At 48.6% G+C, this 16,080-nt stretch overlaps 5 protein-coding genes across 5 annotated transcripts; 4 read left to right on the top strand and 1 right to left on the bottom strand.

The window, feature by feature from the left end:
* Positions 1–364: 364 nt before the first annotated feature.
* Positions 365–1,722, top strand: MGYG_00060 (hypothetical protein; the record flags this gene model as incomplete). The annotated part of the gene is made up of 4 exons (XM_003175921.1): positions 365–803; positions 869–1,023; positions 1,101–1,332; positions 1,391–1,722. 4 exons carry the CDS (start codon positions 365–367, stop codon positions 1,720–1,722), a joined length of 1,158 nt encoding a protein of 385 aa, XP_003175969.1.
* Positions 1,723–2,014: 292 nt separating this feature from the next.
* MGYG_00059 (hypothetical protein) lies at positions 2,015–3,434 on the bottom strand (the record flags this gene model as incomplete). The annotated part of the gene is made up of 2 exons (XM_003175920.1): positions 2,015–3,182; positions 3,247–3,434. The coding sequence occupies 2 exons, from the start codon at positions 3,432–3,434 to the stop codon at positions 2,015–2,017; spliced, it is 1,356 nt and encodes a 451-aa protein (XP_003175968.1).
* Positions 3,435–4,636: 1,202 nt separating this feature from the next.
* On the top strand, positions 4,637–6,476 carry MGYG_00058 (acetamidase; the record flags this gene model as incomplete). Its single annotated transcript, XM_003175919.1, has 4 exons — positions 4,637–4,909; positions 4,968–5,764; positions 5,822–6,177; positions 6,244–6,476. The coding sequence occupies 4 exons, from the start codon at positions 4,637–4,639 to the stop codon at positions 6,474–6,476; spliced, it is 1,659 nt and encodes a 552-aa protein (XP_003175967.1).
* Positions 6,477–6,809: 333 nt separating this feature from the next.
* MGYG_00057 (hypothetical protein) lies at positions 6,810–7,567 on the top strand (the record flags this gene model as incomplete). The annotated part of the gene is made up of 3 exons (XM_003175918.1): positions 6,810–7,209; positions 7,277–7,344; positions 7,418–7,567. 3 exons carry the CDS (start codon positions 6,810–6,812, stop codon positions 7,565–7,567), a joined length of 618 nt encoding a protein of 205 aa, XP_003175966.1.
* A 4,217-nt stretch (positions 7,568–11,784) lies between these two features.
* On the top strand, positions 11,785–12,480 carry MGYG_00056 (hypothetical protein; the record flags this gene model as incomplete). Its single annotated transcript, XM_003175917.1, has 3 exons — positions 11,785–11,865; positions 11,932–12,070; positions 12,143–12,480. The coding sequence occupies 3 exons, from the start codon at positions 11,785–11,787 to the stop codon at positions 12,478–12,480; spliced, it is 558 nt and encodes a 185-aa protein (XP_003175965.1).
* Between the last annotated feature and the right edge of the window lie 3,600 nt (positions 12,481–16,080).

The following is a 16,080-nucleotide window of genomic DNA, read 5'->3' as shown; positions in this document are numbered from 1 at the left end:
TCTCTATTATGTAATCAGTGGCTTAAACGGCTTAAGGAGAGCCCCTTGTCGGCGTCTCGAAGAAATTATATATAACAAAAAGTTTTCTGCTGCAGTAAAGAAATTGAAACCCCAGGAGGAAAGACAGTCTACAGGACTAATCTCGGGCTGTTCTCTCTCCTCTTCTTTTCCTTCTTGTTCCGGGAATTTTTTTTGTTCTACAATATTTTAATGTGCTGTTTCCCTTTTGAATACCCTCGCTCCTCGTCATTCCCTAGTTTGCAATTTATGAGTCTTGCCTAGACATACATACCGGTGGAAATTTTTGACAGACACAGCCACTTGTGACAATTAAAGATCCAATTCATCTTTAGACGTCTACAAAATGCATGCAGATGACGATTATGATGACGATGGACCAGACCTGGAGCTGCTGGAACTGCTCAGGCAGTCCCTCGGCCTGGGAGAACGCACCTCAAAGACACCGCCACCAGCAGAGACAAAGGTGCTCGAGGGCGCGAAGTTCATCTTTGACAACGCTATAGATGTTGCCCTTGATCCAAAGGGAACGAAGTCCGCTGCCAGGACCATTTGGAAGACGATGCAGGCAAAGGAGTACTCGACTGAGTCATGGTCAGCTCACGAGCTGCATCCAAAGGCCAAAGACGAATCCACTGTCAACTTTATATTTACCATGGATCTGCTTAACTTCAGCTTCTGGTCTGAGCTGGATGCTTCGAAGAGATTCGCGATTGAGTATCGCGGTAGGAAGTGGACTGGTTATTGGAGTCTGGTCGCTGCCCTGCAGAGGGCTCTTGATGAGGGTATTTATATTTCTACCTCTGCTTTCCTCTTATGTTTTGCACACCACAATTGCTGAGACTTACAGAGATACCCATTACGAGCTCCGACTTTTGGCAGGATGAAAATGAGTGCACGGATGAAGTGTTGAGACATGTTTTCCGGTCCGCCACAGACGAGGAAATTCCTCTCCTCCAGGAACGCATTGCCTGTCTACGAGAAGCAGGATCAGTTCTTTACGAGGTATGTATACCTTTGATTACTAGCCGATCCGTATAAATATATAAATATTCTATACTAACTCATCCGTGTATCCCTAGAAATATGAATGCAGTTTCACCAACTGCATTGCAGAAGCAAATGGCTCAGCAGCAGCTTTGGTCAATCTCCTGGCTCAAAACTTCCCATGCTTCAGAGACGAGACCGAGTTCTGCGGAAAGAGGGTCAGGTTCTACAAGCGGGCTCAGATCCTCGTTGCTGATCTATGGGCTTGCTTCCAAGGCCAGAGCTACGGAGAGTTTCATGATATTGACAAAATAACCATGTTTGCCGGTATGCCTCCCCAGTACTCTTTCCGTGTTTAACTTATGAGTTGTCTAATATCCTCAAGATTATCGTATCCCTCAAATGCTTAACCAGCTTGGCTGCCTGCTGTTCTCTCCTCCCTTAGAGAGTGTTATTCGGCAGCGCAAGCCCATACCTAGCGGTCATCAGCGAGAGGTCGAGCTTCGTGGTGCTAGCATCTGGGGCGTCGAACTAATACGGCGAGAAATACAAGAGCTCCAGCGGCAAACGAACGGCCATCATGAAACCGATACGTCCAAGCCTCTACATATCAATGCCATCTTGATTGACTTTTTCTTGTATGATCTGGTCAAGGATATGGAGGCGGGCGGGAAAGAGACTATCCCGCATCACCGGACGAGGAGCATCTGGTACTAACCTTCGAATTCTCCTACTTTCATTCCTTTTCTTCACCATTGCCCACATAGATTTGAACAAATAGATTATGCAATTTTTAATGCGTTCCGACGAAATTTCTCTTTGCAATGACACTGTACTCAAACAAAAAGTTCTCAAAAAGCTGGGGTATGGTGCTCCGTACTCCGAACATGCATAAGGGGAAATAATGTTGCAAGCTTCCCGGATATGCCCAAAAACAAAATCAAAAAGAAGGTATACAAAAAATATAGACAAAAAAGGGGGGTGAGAATGAGCAGAAATGAAAGAAAAGTCATATCTCAACCTGCTCTATCCACATCATTATGCGGTCTTTCCACGTTCCATACGAGTATCTCTTGTCTTCACTCAGCCAGTCAACCTGGGGATGCATCATTGTGCCCAGACCCGGCAGTAGTGTGTCACCATAGTGATTCTGCTCTCCCGTAGTCAGGTACCTTCTTCCAGCATCCGCGCTCCTACTCTTCACCATCTTCCGCTTGGGACTGAGTATATCCTCCTCATCCTCTTCGAAATCAGAATCCTCGCCCAGGCCTCTCTTTCTTCGCTTATTCATCTGATTATAGGCCTCAATCTCCTCGGCGGTCGGCAAAGGAATGTTCTCAAACCACTGTTGATCAATTGCCCAGCCCATCTCAAGCATTATCATAAGCCATGATTCGACTTCCATTGCAAATTTTTCAATGCCATCTACCAGTCGGGGAAGACTGACGCTGTCCAATGCACGCCCTACCGTTTCTTCCATGTCTTCTTCATTCAATTCTGCCAGGGGCTTGTTGGGATATTGCTGTGTCTCTGCGTCGTATACCACGCCAATTCGTCGGGCGTAGACAACAAAGTAAATGGCAATGTTCAATGTTGTTACTCTCGAATTGGTCATCGTCTGTGCATCGAGATTATCCTGCTCTTTCCCAAGTAATAAGACAGGTGATACGAAATCATTCCACTTTTCTGTGAGGCGTGCTTCTGAAGTTGAGATTAATGATATAACCGAGCAAAGGCCTGAGTATATATGTGGTGGCAGCGCAGATGCGAATGTGCTAGGGGATGGAATTTCCCTTGCTCGTGTGAGTGAAGGAAGCGTCTTGCAGATCGTCCTGATTTGCCCCATGGTCCATTGAGGTAGCTCTACAACAGGCGAACTGCCCGTCAACAGCTTCGATGATACATGATTCCGACCATTCCCTGTCTTTTCAATCAGTCGAGGGGACGAGATGGCTGATGATGTGGCAGTAGGTGTGGGTAATGCTGGCGGAGCCGTAGCTTTGTTCTGTTTTCTGACAGATGCCCGTTTCTGTGCCTGAGGTTCTGCATCCTGGCGCTTGGAACTGGCCGACGAACTTTGCAGGGATTGCTCGATGTATGCGTAGAGCTTCTTGTACACTCTGGGAGGGCATGGTGGACGGCTGAGAGGGGACGGAAGCTTCAACGTCCTTGCTAACCTATCATCACTCAGAGTTAGTCTGCTGCCAGCGATAGATAAAAGAAAGAAGCAAACAACAGTACCTCTTGCAGGCGATTTCAGCACACGCATACGGCCTGGCAATTTCCATCTCCGGCTTGAGAGTCGCACCACAGCTCCGAGTCTGGGTAAGCAGGGAAGCTGCAAGATTCAGCAGCTCACGAGGGAGGTCTTCTGCATGCGCGGGCAGAAGGCTGGCCAACGCCTGCTCGATGGACCGGTGGTGGCTCATGCTGGGCTGTGGCTATCAATTGAAGTGGACAGACGGGGAGATATATCCGCAAGACTTTTCCGTAGCACCAACACAACAGGAAAGCAGAAACAGCGCGCTACCGTACATTATCAATTGACCTCTTGTTTCTATCTCAGCTTTTGCCCTGTGGTGGTTGGTTTCTTCTCTACCAACTTTCTTCCTATCCCCAGCCACCAACCGAGACGCATCAAAGACGCGACGAAACGCGCCAGACGCGTTACTAGCGCGCGCCACTTTACCATGGGAGTAACCCATGACTAAGCGCGGAATTAATGCCGAAGGGGAGCGTTTGGCCGGCTTTTACCCCGCGGAAGGAAAGCCAAAGAAGGAGGTTTGGGCGCCGAAAGTTGCTCTTTTAGGGGAGGCTTGGGGGGTGAAAATGGTTGTTGCGCTGTACGAGAGTAACTCTGTAAGAGAGTGCCACTACTACCTTGTATATTGTTGGTTGAGTGAAAGGGCTGGGGAATCTTGCCATCCGGACGGTGAAGCGGGGAAAAAGAACATGGTAGAGAAGAAGCCTACCTGAGCTCTCGACCGAATATTCAATAATTTATCTCCGGCGAGGCGAGCGGTCGACTAAGGTTGGGAGTGGCTGCAGACGCCGAGATGAATACTAGGTAGTTAAACCAGGCCATTGACGTCGTCCTGGCGGTTACTGTTATTTCAATTGAGGCTGATGGCGGTTAATCTATAGATATAAATGGCTAAGTAGGTACCTAACTTCTTGAGCCATTCAAATACTTACCACATCTCTTCGATACATCTAGATCTTACCTTGCAACACTTATTATACAGCGAAAGAGTTACTTGATATGGCGATGGTATATAGAATCCGGCTAAAGATCACCAAGGCCAGCGCCAGATAAGATATACTCTGACCTATGTGGGGATGTTGCGGGGATGACGGGCCAACCGACGGGGGAAGATAGGTTCGGCAACTTTGAGATAGGCGATGTTGACAGTTATGCGACGGGATATACCCTCCAGTAAGGCAAGGCCGAGGCGGGATCGCCCTACTTCGCCGGCTAAAGGCCAGGAGGGGGCCCGGTTAGCCATGCTTTTGTCAAGAGATAAGTAGGGAACGAGTCCGCTGAGCAGAGGCCAAAAAAGTGCCAGGCTGGAAGATATATATAAAGTATTAAGATCAAACAAATATTTGAGTTATCCACGAGAAGGCAAAGATGGCACAGAGCTATACAGAGATATCGGCGGCAGCAAAGAAGCGGAGAGACGATGCCCTTGCTGCGTTCTGGGCTATCCCAGATATCAAGGAAGATGAGCTGCCGCGAGACCTGAGATCGTACCCTCAAACATCTGGTCTTCTCACCGCCGAGGAGCTGGAGATTATCAATTCGGACGCCGTTGTGCTGTTGGAGAAGCTTCGGACAAGACAACTATCTTCTGTCACGATAACCACGGCCTTTTGCAAGGCAACTGTCATTGCACAGAAGTTGGTATGTAAAAGAGGCCTCATCGATTTAGTGAATATAGGCCAACACACAAGTTTCCTAGACCAATTGCGTCACCGAAGTCCTGTTCGACGAAGGATTGAAACGTGCAAAGGAGCTGGATGACCATCTCGAAAGGACAGGCAAGGTGGTTGGGCCTCTCCATGGATTGCCAGTCTCGCTAAAGGACAACTTCATGACGGTCCCTCATCCGTCTTCCATTGGAATGGCAGCATATACCATCGAACCAACAGTCAGAGACTCCGTGATAGTAACGGGCCTGCGAGACTTAGGCGCAGTCTTTTATGTCAAAACCAACGTGCCCACGGCAATGTTGATGGCAGAGACAGACAACAGAGTCTGGGGCGAGACTCGAAACCCCATCCACAAGGGTCTGAGTCCTGGTGGCTCATCAGGCGGAGAGGCAGCTCTACTGGCCCTAAAAGCATCACCACTAGGGCTTGGAACAGATATTGGAGGCAGCATTCGTGTCCCTGGTGCGTTCTGTCATCTGTACGGGTTGAAGCCGTCTTTTGGTCGGTTCTCAACTCTAGGAGGGCGCGCTGCCATACAGGGACAGGAGTTTATACCTTCTGTATGCGGTCCCATGGCAATTTCACTCGAGAGTGTCAAGCTGTTTTGCGAGACGATATTATCTGAGCAAGCCGGGCAGTGGAACGCTGATCCTAAGCTTCTCCCCATCCCCTGGAGAAAAGATGTGATTCAGCCCAAGGGACGAAAGCTGCGTATTGGTATACTCGGTAACAACGACGGTGGCAGGACTTGTTACCCGCCCGTCGAGCGTGCCCTTAGCATCGTGACCAAGGCACTAAAAGACGCCGGTCATGATGTCTTCGAATGGTAGGACGATTCTCTGCTATCGCAAACTGTAGATGGCACTAACAGTGGCTTTTAAAGGGCTCCAATCGACCATCCCGAGGTCCTGCGTCTTGTCATCGAAGGGTTCAAGGTATTCGGAACGTCCGCCATCCTCCCTCAGCTAGAAAAGCACGGCGAGCCTCTCTTCAAGTGCATGGAGAAGACCTTCTCAACCCTCAAGGAAGACCAGCTGGATGCTGTCAAACTGAGCGACATGATCATCGAACGCAACGGCCTGCAGAGAGCATACCTCGAGAGGTGGATGGCCACCAAGACAGACACAGCTGGCCCCATGGACTGTATCATCGCCCCAGCCGCCGTTGCTCCCGCCGCTCGTCTGGGATACGGCCAGACGATGCAGTATTTCGGCTTCACTGCCTTCGGTAACCTGCTAGGTATGTTTCTCTTTCGTTTTGTCTGTTTCCGTTGCGCTTCTGCTGACTGGCTGTGGTGGTGTATAGACCTGCCATCGTGTACATTCCCCGTCACCTACGCGGACAAGGCCGTCGACCTAAAGCGAGACGCCAGCTGGACGCCCCTAAACGAACAAGACAAAATCATGCAGTCCGAGTATGATCCTGAGTTCTACCATGGCGCGCCCGTCTCGCTGCAGCTGTATGGCAAGCGGCTCGAGGAAGAGAAAGTGGTCGAAATGGTGGAAGTCGTTGCGGATATCCTCAAGTTCAAGCCGTAGTTAGTTCATTTTTGGCATTCGGATAGCAGCCATTTCAATAGAACGTCTATCCCCGTAGTTATCTTCCTTCTGGTAGCTCTTTGATGCTTCTGCTGCCCTGTGAGTTTTGAAGCGAATATTCTTCTCGTGTTGGCCGGATAAAAGATACAAGCCTATTAGTTACGGTTGTCATGGACAACCATCGTTTTTCTCGCCGATTGCACCGCCAGGCAGCCAGCGACGACGGAGACAAATAACCTCGACAGCATCTCATCGACAGCGAACGGCGAGAGTACGATCTAATCAATACTTACGATTAATATAGAATTAAGACACTCCTTACGCTTCGTCGAGATGGCACCCCGTCGCAGAGCGGCCGACTCCAGCGCCTCGCGCAAGAGCGGCCAGGCAACCCTCCAGTTCGGCACGCAGTCAAAGATATCTAAGCCCTTCTCCAGCGCCTCAATACCCGGCAAGGACTTGAAGAAACAGCCTTCCTCGCCCAAGGAGATCTCTTTGCCTTCTCACAGCCTGCCAAAGAAGCAGGACGATGACCAACAACAGCTGCAAGAACCTACCGCAGAAGTCCAGGCGACGCCAGCATCCACAACTTCAACAGCCGTTGTCCAGAAGCAGGCCAGAGCCGAGGCAGCGCTGCCAAAGTCGAAAGAAGATGAGCGAGCAGAGGCATTGACGGTCGAGCAGTTGGAGACATACTGGCGGGCGGAGGAGAGAAAGCGAACAGCCTCAAGAGGTATGCCATGCCTAGTACTCCTACTGGGGACCACGGGGAAAAAAATCTGACATTTACGGGTTTACAGTCCATCAAGCAGATCTAAGTATTGAAGAGAAGATTCTACGGCACTTTGACTTGTGCAGTCAGTATGGCGTAAGTTGTCAATCCATACTCCCCTGGCAGCAAAGGGCAGAAGAGACAGGCTGACCGAATACCATCTTGCCAGCCGTGCATTGGAATTGCACGAATAAAACGTTGGAGACGAGCTCATGCTCTCGGCCTAAATCCACCGATTGAAGTCCTTGCCGTCTTGCTCAAGAAGGAGACACGCGCGAAAGTGAGCGAGAAGGCGTACATGGACGAGTTGCTATCGTGATGTCCCGTTCCGTTGGGGTATTCCTTGAGTTTCTTGTTTTCCTTCTTCATGTTTAAATACGACGGCAGGACACACTTTCCTTACCACGGCTTTGTTATTCCCTATGATGTCCTTTTTTAACACTTGCTCGCTTTGATCCTTTGGATTGGTCGATGTTGACTTTGATTTTGGCGCTTTTTGGTGAAGAGCTTTGCTCGCTCGGGGCTATGGGGGCTTCGTTTTTGTGGTTTCTTTCATTTTGAATACCGTCTTGAAATGCAGCAGTGCGCGGAGCTGGAATACATCCTATCCCTCTCTGGCTCGTCATGCCCTTTCTCCACCTCCGACCACTGGACATAAATCCACCCCCAGCGACAACAGTGACGAGTAGGCAGAGATGGTAACTAGATTATCTGCCCTAGTCCTCAGCAACCAGGAAGGACAACGGGTGCTGGCTGAATCTTTGGAACGCACCTCGTCCAGCCTCCATCGTTCACATGGAAATCAAGGGTAAAGGGAAGAAATGAGGGAGACACACGGGTTGGCGCTTGTTAAACATATGGGGAACAGATGGAAAATCTGGGGAACGGCCCTTAATATCCTCGGGCCAACTGAACCCCTGGCAAGCCATGGATCCATTTCCCCAGGTTTGACAAGCGGGCAGATGGACATTTGCCCCCCCTTTTTTCGTCTTCTCTCTGGGCTTACACTTCGGCGCATGCAAGGCATCGTAAAGAGTGGTTCCCCCGAGTAATCTTAGCAGCATCTCATGCATGATTCTCGGAGTGGACTTGTCCAGGCAGACCAACAGACAGGTACTCTGTTAGACAGACAGAGTTCAAGTACTCCGTAGCGACTAGAGAGTTCGGTGTGTCAGAGTTCAATAACAACCCCTTTTTCCGAGAAGCGAAAGACAAGTCAGTTAACTTGACAGAAAGCGAGTAGCATTAAAAGCGAAAAAGCAGAAGCACTAGAGAAGCTCTTCCTTTCGGTTCTTAATAACGGGCTAACCCAGGGGAAGGCTCCTCGCGAGATCCTGGTATGCAGGTACATTCAGACAGTCCTCCAATTGACGGGTGGCCTGGGCCTTGCTTCCATCCATCTGTTATACGAGTCTACAGGGCTTCCGAATGCTTGCTTGCCCTTCTCGCCTACAGGGAACGATCACTTGCCCTGTCCTGGCTGGCCCCCTTTTCGGTCTTTTTTACTCTCTCACCGAGGCTGTTCCGTTTGCATGCACGAGTGCATGTGTACAGACAGTCAGTGCAGGACAACCCATGAGGTAGGCTGGCTACGGGGACATGTCTGGTCCCATGAGCTGTCCACTTCGCCCTTATCATCGAGCTGAGAAAGGGAGAAGGGAGGCTGTGAAATGCTACATCCGTCATCGAGTGACACCCGCATCATCCTCTCTGGTTGTAGTAAAAAATGCATGTCATCGGAAACAAGAAACAGAATGCGGCTACTTGCCACGAACTCTTGACTCCAAGTACGGAGTAACAGCCAAAACAAAACAGGTATAAGCGACGATGTGACGTTATGCAGGCGGAGCGCATCGCCTCTTTGGGGATTTCCAGCCTTGAATTTCAAGCTAGGATCGGATATGTCACGACAGTAGCGTTTGATTGCCTTTCTTACGCGCACGCACACGGAGACACAGAGACACAGACACCCAGAGACATGCAGAGACATGCAGAGACGACAGGAAAACGATGTGATAGATGCGGTTGATATAGGGACATGGCTGACATGGATCAGTTCTGTGATAATATTCCGTCGATGGAGACATTGATCATCTTGCAAAAAGAAAGCAAAAAATTGAAGCACAAAAGGAGAAAAAATAACATAACACACAGGTTTACCCCAGATCGGGCCTTTATTTTTTTTTTCTCCCGCTTGACGGAGCACCAGCACCATTAACTAGGGAAGAGAAGGGAGGCATCGGAGGAGGGGGGGATGATCTCAATTTGTGGGAGTTGGTATCTGAGAGCCCTCCTGAGATGGCCCGGCGTGCGGGTGATACGACGGTGGCACGGCTAGAGCCACGGTGATTTTCCAATGTGGCATTCGGTCCAGTGGGCATCGTCCCGTTACTATCAACGTATAGTAGCTCATGCATCCAGATGGGTGGTTGGTAGTGGTTGGGTCAATTGTCACCGTCATCGTTGGCAGGACTGACGACGACAGCAACAACCAAAACAGGATATCTCTAGGGCAACAGCATCACCAGGACAGAGCTCAGAGCTTGAGATGGGCGATGCATGAAGCCGACTCGTCCAACCCCCCAACAGACGGATTTTCGAGATGACAGTACGATACAGCACGGATGACGAGATGCGCATCCCCTTGCCGCCCTGTGCCGGGGATCTCCATATAGCCTCTCCTCATATACTTCGCTGGCTTTTCGACCAGACAGAGTAACGATGAACCAGCCCATGGCCAGTAGCGATGCTCCATGTGGAGACTTGACGTGAGACATCGATCCCAGCCCTCAGTCCCGTTGCTTTTTTGTTGTTTTTGTATTCTTCCCTCTACCTGCAGAAACTACCAGGGGCCAGATGGCCAGTCAGAGTGCTAAGAGCTGCCGGGCCAAGCGGGCTTCCCCGTTCCAACTGCGTGTGAAGGGGGGGTTTCGTGGAGAAGCAGATCGGCCACGGAGGATGGCGATAGGGCCCTCTACTGCAAATGGCTCCAGGCCAAGAGAGCCTACTGGCTTGAGATTTTCTTTCGAGAAGCCTGGAGGCGCAAGGGGGAAAGAAGGCGAAGGAGCAAAGAGATCATGCAGCGGTGCGTCCGTAATCTGAGAAGAGCTAAAATCTGCCAGCTCCTCGCTCTCTTGATGAGGTTCGAGCTATGCTTGCCTTGTATATGGCCCTGTATGGGGGCCTTAGGCCTTAGCTGGTTATTCGCACGAAAGGGTAAAGAGTAGGGCAGGGTAGGCTATTTCGTACAGCCGCTTCCGTCCGCCCTTGACACCCTCTTACGCTGTTACTTACTAGAGCCTTGAGCAATGAATACATAGACTTGCTAGCAGTAGCTCCAAAGGGGAGAAAAGCTTGACCATCGCCCTCTTCGTTTTTGAGGTGGTTGGATCACGTCGGTTTGGCCACCTTCAACCGCTGGGCGATGGAAGTCCATTGACGGTTCCTTCGTACGCCTGTTTCGATATACGGGGTACGGGAGATGGACTTCCAGACCTTCGGGCGAAGGAGCCAAAGACTCAAGAGGAGAGAGTGAGTGGCAGGGGCAATCTCAACCAAACAATCCAACCAACCAAGCAAAGCATGAAAATAGTATCTCGCTCGCTCCTCAAGGTTACGACGACTCTCCACCCCCAGCAACAAGACCGAAAAAAACCCACACCCACCCCATACCCCGTATCCACCGCTAAGAGTATATATGTACATTCACAATGTACCGATTAGCCGGCTTCGCTCTGAATGGACAACAATGTAGCTGGACTCTGGGAACCGCGGTACGCTGCACGAGCATCCTCCGGCTTGCAGCACGGCAGCGCCTTTGCCTATAGGAACCAGCCAGTCAGTCAAGTGTTGCCATCTCCATCCCAACCACGGAGAGATCAACCGTGGTTATAGAGGGTATATACACACCATGAGGTACATGTTCCTGGTTGCGAGAGTACTCCGTCCTTAAGCTATATTTCTATATGTCGTGTGGGATGCTGCATGTGAAATCTTCAAATCTCGTCCCTCCCGCCTTCTACTACCATCTGGCCAAATTGAGATATCCCTTGTCTTCAACTAACTATATACTTACTAACACTAACTCGATACCCTGGTCCGAAGTCGATGTCTCTCTGTCCATAAGGATACCCTTGAGCTTCGCCCTTGGCCGATGAACTTGATGCCGTGGGATGTGGATCTAGCCCCTTTGCTTCTTCTTCCTCCTCTTCCACTTCCTTTCAGTGGCTTGGATGATGGTCGATTTTGTAAACACGGCCGATCGTTGCTTTTTCAGTTACACTGATTTATTGCCTCTTTTTCTTTTCTTTTTCTTCTCTTTTTTGCAAAGCTGAGTCTTCGACTTGCTTGGTTGTAGGTCTGAAGATATAAAAGCCCTTCCCATCCTGCCTACTCTGTTCAGGCTTCCTCTCCCCTTTCTTCTTTTCTCTCTTTCATCACGCAACAGCTCTTAACATTGACACTCGTTTCGTCGTTTAACTGTCGTTTACTCTCACATTAATACAAGTCCTTCTTGTTCTACCAAATTCCGACAAAATGAAGTTCTCTCAGGCCGTCATTGCCCTGGCTGCTGCCACCGTTGTCTCTGCTCAGCTCCCAGACGTTCCCCAGTGCTCTGTACGTTTGCCCTTCAATTCGACGATGATTAACAAGACAAGGGCCTACTGCTAACCCATCCTCTAGCTCCCATGCTTCCTCGACGCTCTGACCACTGATGGCTGCTCCGAGTTGACCGACTTCAAGTGCCACTGCTCCAAGCCAGAGCTCCCAGCTAAGATCACTCCTTGCGTCAAGTCCAAGTGCCCCCTTGCTGAGCAAATCTGTAAGTTTGGACCAGAATATCTTTAATTACCCAATCGGGTTTATGCATGCAAATTCTAACCTTCGTCTATAGCCGTCTCCAACGCTGTCGTCAAGCAGTGCTCTGATGCCGGAAGCCCCGTCTCCATCCCCCCAGTTGAGGAGTCCTCCAAGCCATCTGAGCCCTCCACCAGCGAGGCTCCAACTGGCAGCCCAACTGAGAGCACCCCAGCTCCTACCACCGCTGCTCCAACCGGCACTGGTTCTCCATCCGGCACCGGTGCTCCAGGTAGCCCATCTGGCACCGGCACCTTCACCAACACTGGTGTTCCAACCCAGTCCACCCCCATCTACACCGGTGCTGCTTCCGGTCTCTCTGCTAACATTGGCGGTATGGGTGCTGCCATTCTTGCCCTCGCTGCCTACTTGTAAACAATGTGTCTCTCAAGACCTATGTCAATTAATAATTAATCCTTTTTTTTATACTTCATGTCCCTTAGTTGATAAATTACCCATAACGACCTAATATATATACATATATACAATCTACTTCTTCGAAGAGACAAGGCAGTTAAAATATGTTTCATCCTAACGTTCTTGGTTGTTATTATAAAGCGGCCCGAAAACATTCTCTTCATCGCAGTCATTAGTGGAGATGTCTCTCCTTCATGGGCCCCATCCGTGTGTAAAATGGAGAACTGCCAATATCTGTTTCTCACCCTTTGCTCTTCATGCCAATGCAGAGAAAACGAAATATTACTCCGTACACCGCTTGACAATCTCAACTGTGGTTTGAGGAACAAGGCTTACGTATGCCTGTCTTTTTGTATCTGCTTGTTTGTTTATTCTATCTGTCACCTGCAGCTGATCGTGGCGCGCCTAGACAACCGAGTTTTCAAGCGATAATAATCACTAGTCATCACAACCCAAAGAAAGCCACTTGGGCAGTCAGTGCTGTACGGAGTAAGGTGGTGCGTGAGACGAATCAACAGAAACAGCTAATTCAAAGATCTTTACGGAGTAACCCTTCACTATTAAAAGATAACCCCAGGCTGATCTCGTTGTTAGTACCCCCAGTACTCCATGATAATTTCGATGCTAGCATCGTACAGCATTTCACATAACTAGCTACCAGCTTTACTAGCAGAAACTTGGTACTTCCCCCTGCTTATAGGGCGTGGCACATACTCTGTAGAGCGTCAGGTCATATCCATCGTTAGGTGGGAGATATAGCAGAGAGAGGAAAAGGGAGGGGGGGAGAGCAGCACAGTAAGATGGAGAAAGAGTGGTACGATCTTTTTATTAGTTAAGCTTGGAGTGTGACTAGCTAACTAATGGGGTTTGCAGGCTTTTCGTGTAGTTACAAGATACATATGAGTGCCTGCGGCAACCCCCTGCATCTCCGTCCAGACTGCAGTCCATGTCGCACCAGCAAAGCCAGGCTTGTCGTGGTCATATCTGCAGCCACACATACGGGATAGCTGGGCAGACTATGTATCATGTCTTGGTGCAGGTTCCCTTTGCTGCCACGCACCAGCAGTCGCCATCTAGTCCTGTCGACAACCCCTCCTCCCCCTTTTTTAGATTTTATACTCCCTCTACTCCCGTCTTACATTACCTCCAATTTGTACCTGTCCTGACAAGAGGGAAACTAGCATCTATAGAGTGCTTATTTAGCCATACCTGTAACTAATGCGGAGTATATTAAATGAAGATTCGAGGCGATAGTGTCACGTACTGCCTTGGACTAACTACTCTATTAATAATAATGTGATGGATTCTCTAAGTCGGGTTCTGGTCGTCGACCTTGATATACAAGCATACCAAGTGATATTACTCCGTAGTGACCAATTAACCAAGTATTACATTCACGGGGGTTTACGGATATATTGGCATTACCTGACGCATATTCTGCGATAGCCCCTGCATATGTTCCACTGTTCTTCCAAACCGATGCAGCTCCATTGTTCGTCCCATTTCCTCTACACCTCGCTGCTGGCCTCCATATCCAGACAAAGACAAACCATTGGGGGTTGAACTTCTTCCGTTAGCAGGAAATGTGACAATTAAGTGGCCCCCCTTAGTTGAGAAACAGTCGCTGTGCCTTCTATGGCGGTGGCTTGGACGAGTCGATATTTGTGAAGCAGTCTTGAAGGTAGTAATAGGTAGCTCTATAACCCCTTCTTTAAACGAGTCCATCTCAATGTAGAGTCGCCATACTGGGCCATGATGTATAAGGAACTTTGAACTAGAAAGCTTTTTCTATAGAGTGTTAAAACCTAGGTATCCAGCTCGTCTTTTTTCGGCTGTAGTTGTGTCTTTGTAGTATAGTTCTTACAAAGGGCATTCTTCAGGAGCGTTTTTTTTTTTTTTTTTTTTTTTTTTTTTCGTAGCCGCAACGGTTTAGCCTTTGCAGTAGTTATACCGTTGAACTAAAAAGCAACACTTTTTAATTAGCAGCAGCGAATGATGAGGATAGTGATACTGTTTTAACATATACTTATAGATATATTGCCGTAACGCTCCCGTTATACCTAGGCATATCTCGAGTTGTTTCAAAATAGAAGGAAATTCCAGATCCGTGATGGCTTTCATCTTGTCAGCAACGGTGGAAAGGCCTAATGCGTCGACTCGTTGGCCTAGAAGCTGGATTGATGAAGATCCTATGCTTCATGGACAAGTTGTCGTGAAAAAAAAAAAAAAAGGAAATCCTGCTGCAACGGATAATCTTCTTGATTCGCGGTATTGCATCTACCCTCTAACAGCTTTGGATAGACCCATAGGAATCACGTCAACGAAGAGAGAGGCGAAATAGTATCTAGAGCTTACCCTTCCGTTAATGTAGCTCATTTGGGTCTGGGGGTTAAACTAGTATAGAGAGCCACTCTACACACCCCTGGAATGTACCTATGTTGGTTATGGGCTGAAGCTATAAGAAAATGGATATCCAACAAATTTTCCTTTTGAATAAGCTATTTGACTGAGGTCTGGTATGGAAGGGGGAGACGATAGTTCGATGGCCATGGAAGTTGGAAGCCTGTCAGTGGGCATTGAGCCATATAGCTACTCCGGAAAGTATGTGAGATGAAGGAAGCTGCGACCGTCTCTACAGAAAATAGAGCCTGCATGTTTACCATATCTTCTCAAGATAAATGCCAACTATAACCAAGCATCATAGAATCAGAAGCCCCGGCTCCCAAACATGTAAAAAGATCACTGATCGCGTGAGGATTAAAAACAAAGGTTTATGCCAAGCCGAGTCCCTGTTATTAGTTTGTGGATAAAGTTTTACGCGAGTTTAAAGTATGTAAGAACCAATGAAATCAGCCTAAATTAGACTTCCCATTATTCATCAGTAACAGCTCAAGCGCTTGCCGACAAACTGTTACTTTGGTCAGGAACCTCAGGCACTATCTTCTACCTTCACCTGTTCATTATTGTTTCAATGCGTTCGCTCTCTTCTAATGATGCCCATAACAGCGGCAGCTTCCAACCGGGCTGATAGTACTGTTCCTGTTTCGGTCCACACACTTTCGCCTAGCCACTTGGATGTATTTACTCAGACAGTTAGCGGCATCTTATCGACGGACCGATGCCTTTGCCCAGAAAATAAAAGGGGAAACCAAATGGGTATAAAGATTTTAATTTTACAACTAGCTATTCTTTACTGCAGACAATACTGATCTCTGGTCTATCAGAAGAAGATATCAGGAGGGCCAAGTATTTTCAAGAAGAAGTTAGGCCTGATACACTTCGGTCAAAGTCTTCAGTAAGCAGTTGATCTATGCCATTGAGGTTATAACTCCTGTAATATAATTGCAAAGCTATTTCAAATTATATCAAAAAACCTCCTTTGGTTCAAGGGGGTTTAAACTGTGTTTGCTAGAAATAGCTGCTGTCATAATACATAATATATGATTTTTAAACTCTCAGACAGAGAAGTAGACGACTTTGTTGCCTTTGATTTCAAAGGTCTGGAGACCCAGGACCCTGACCGTAGCCACACCCACGACCATTCTGTTTCTAGTCCTC

The sequence above is a fragment of the Nannizzia gypsea genome, genomic scaffold (genome assembly GCF_000150975.2).
Source record: "Nannizzia gypsea CBS 118893 supercont1.1 genomic scaffold, whole genome shotgun sequence".
Lineage (NCBI taxonomy): Eukaryota > Fungi > Ascomycota > Eurotiomycetes > Onygenales > Arthrodermataceae > Nannizzia > Nannizzia gypsea.
The sequence above is the reverse complement of the archived record's forward strand: the minus strand, read 5'-3'. Positions and strand labels throughout refer to the sequence as shown.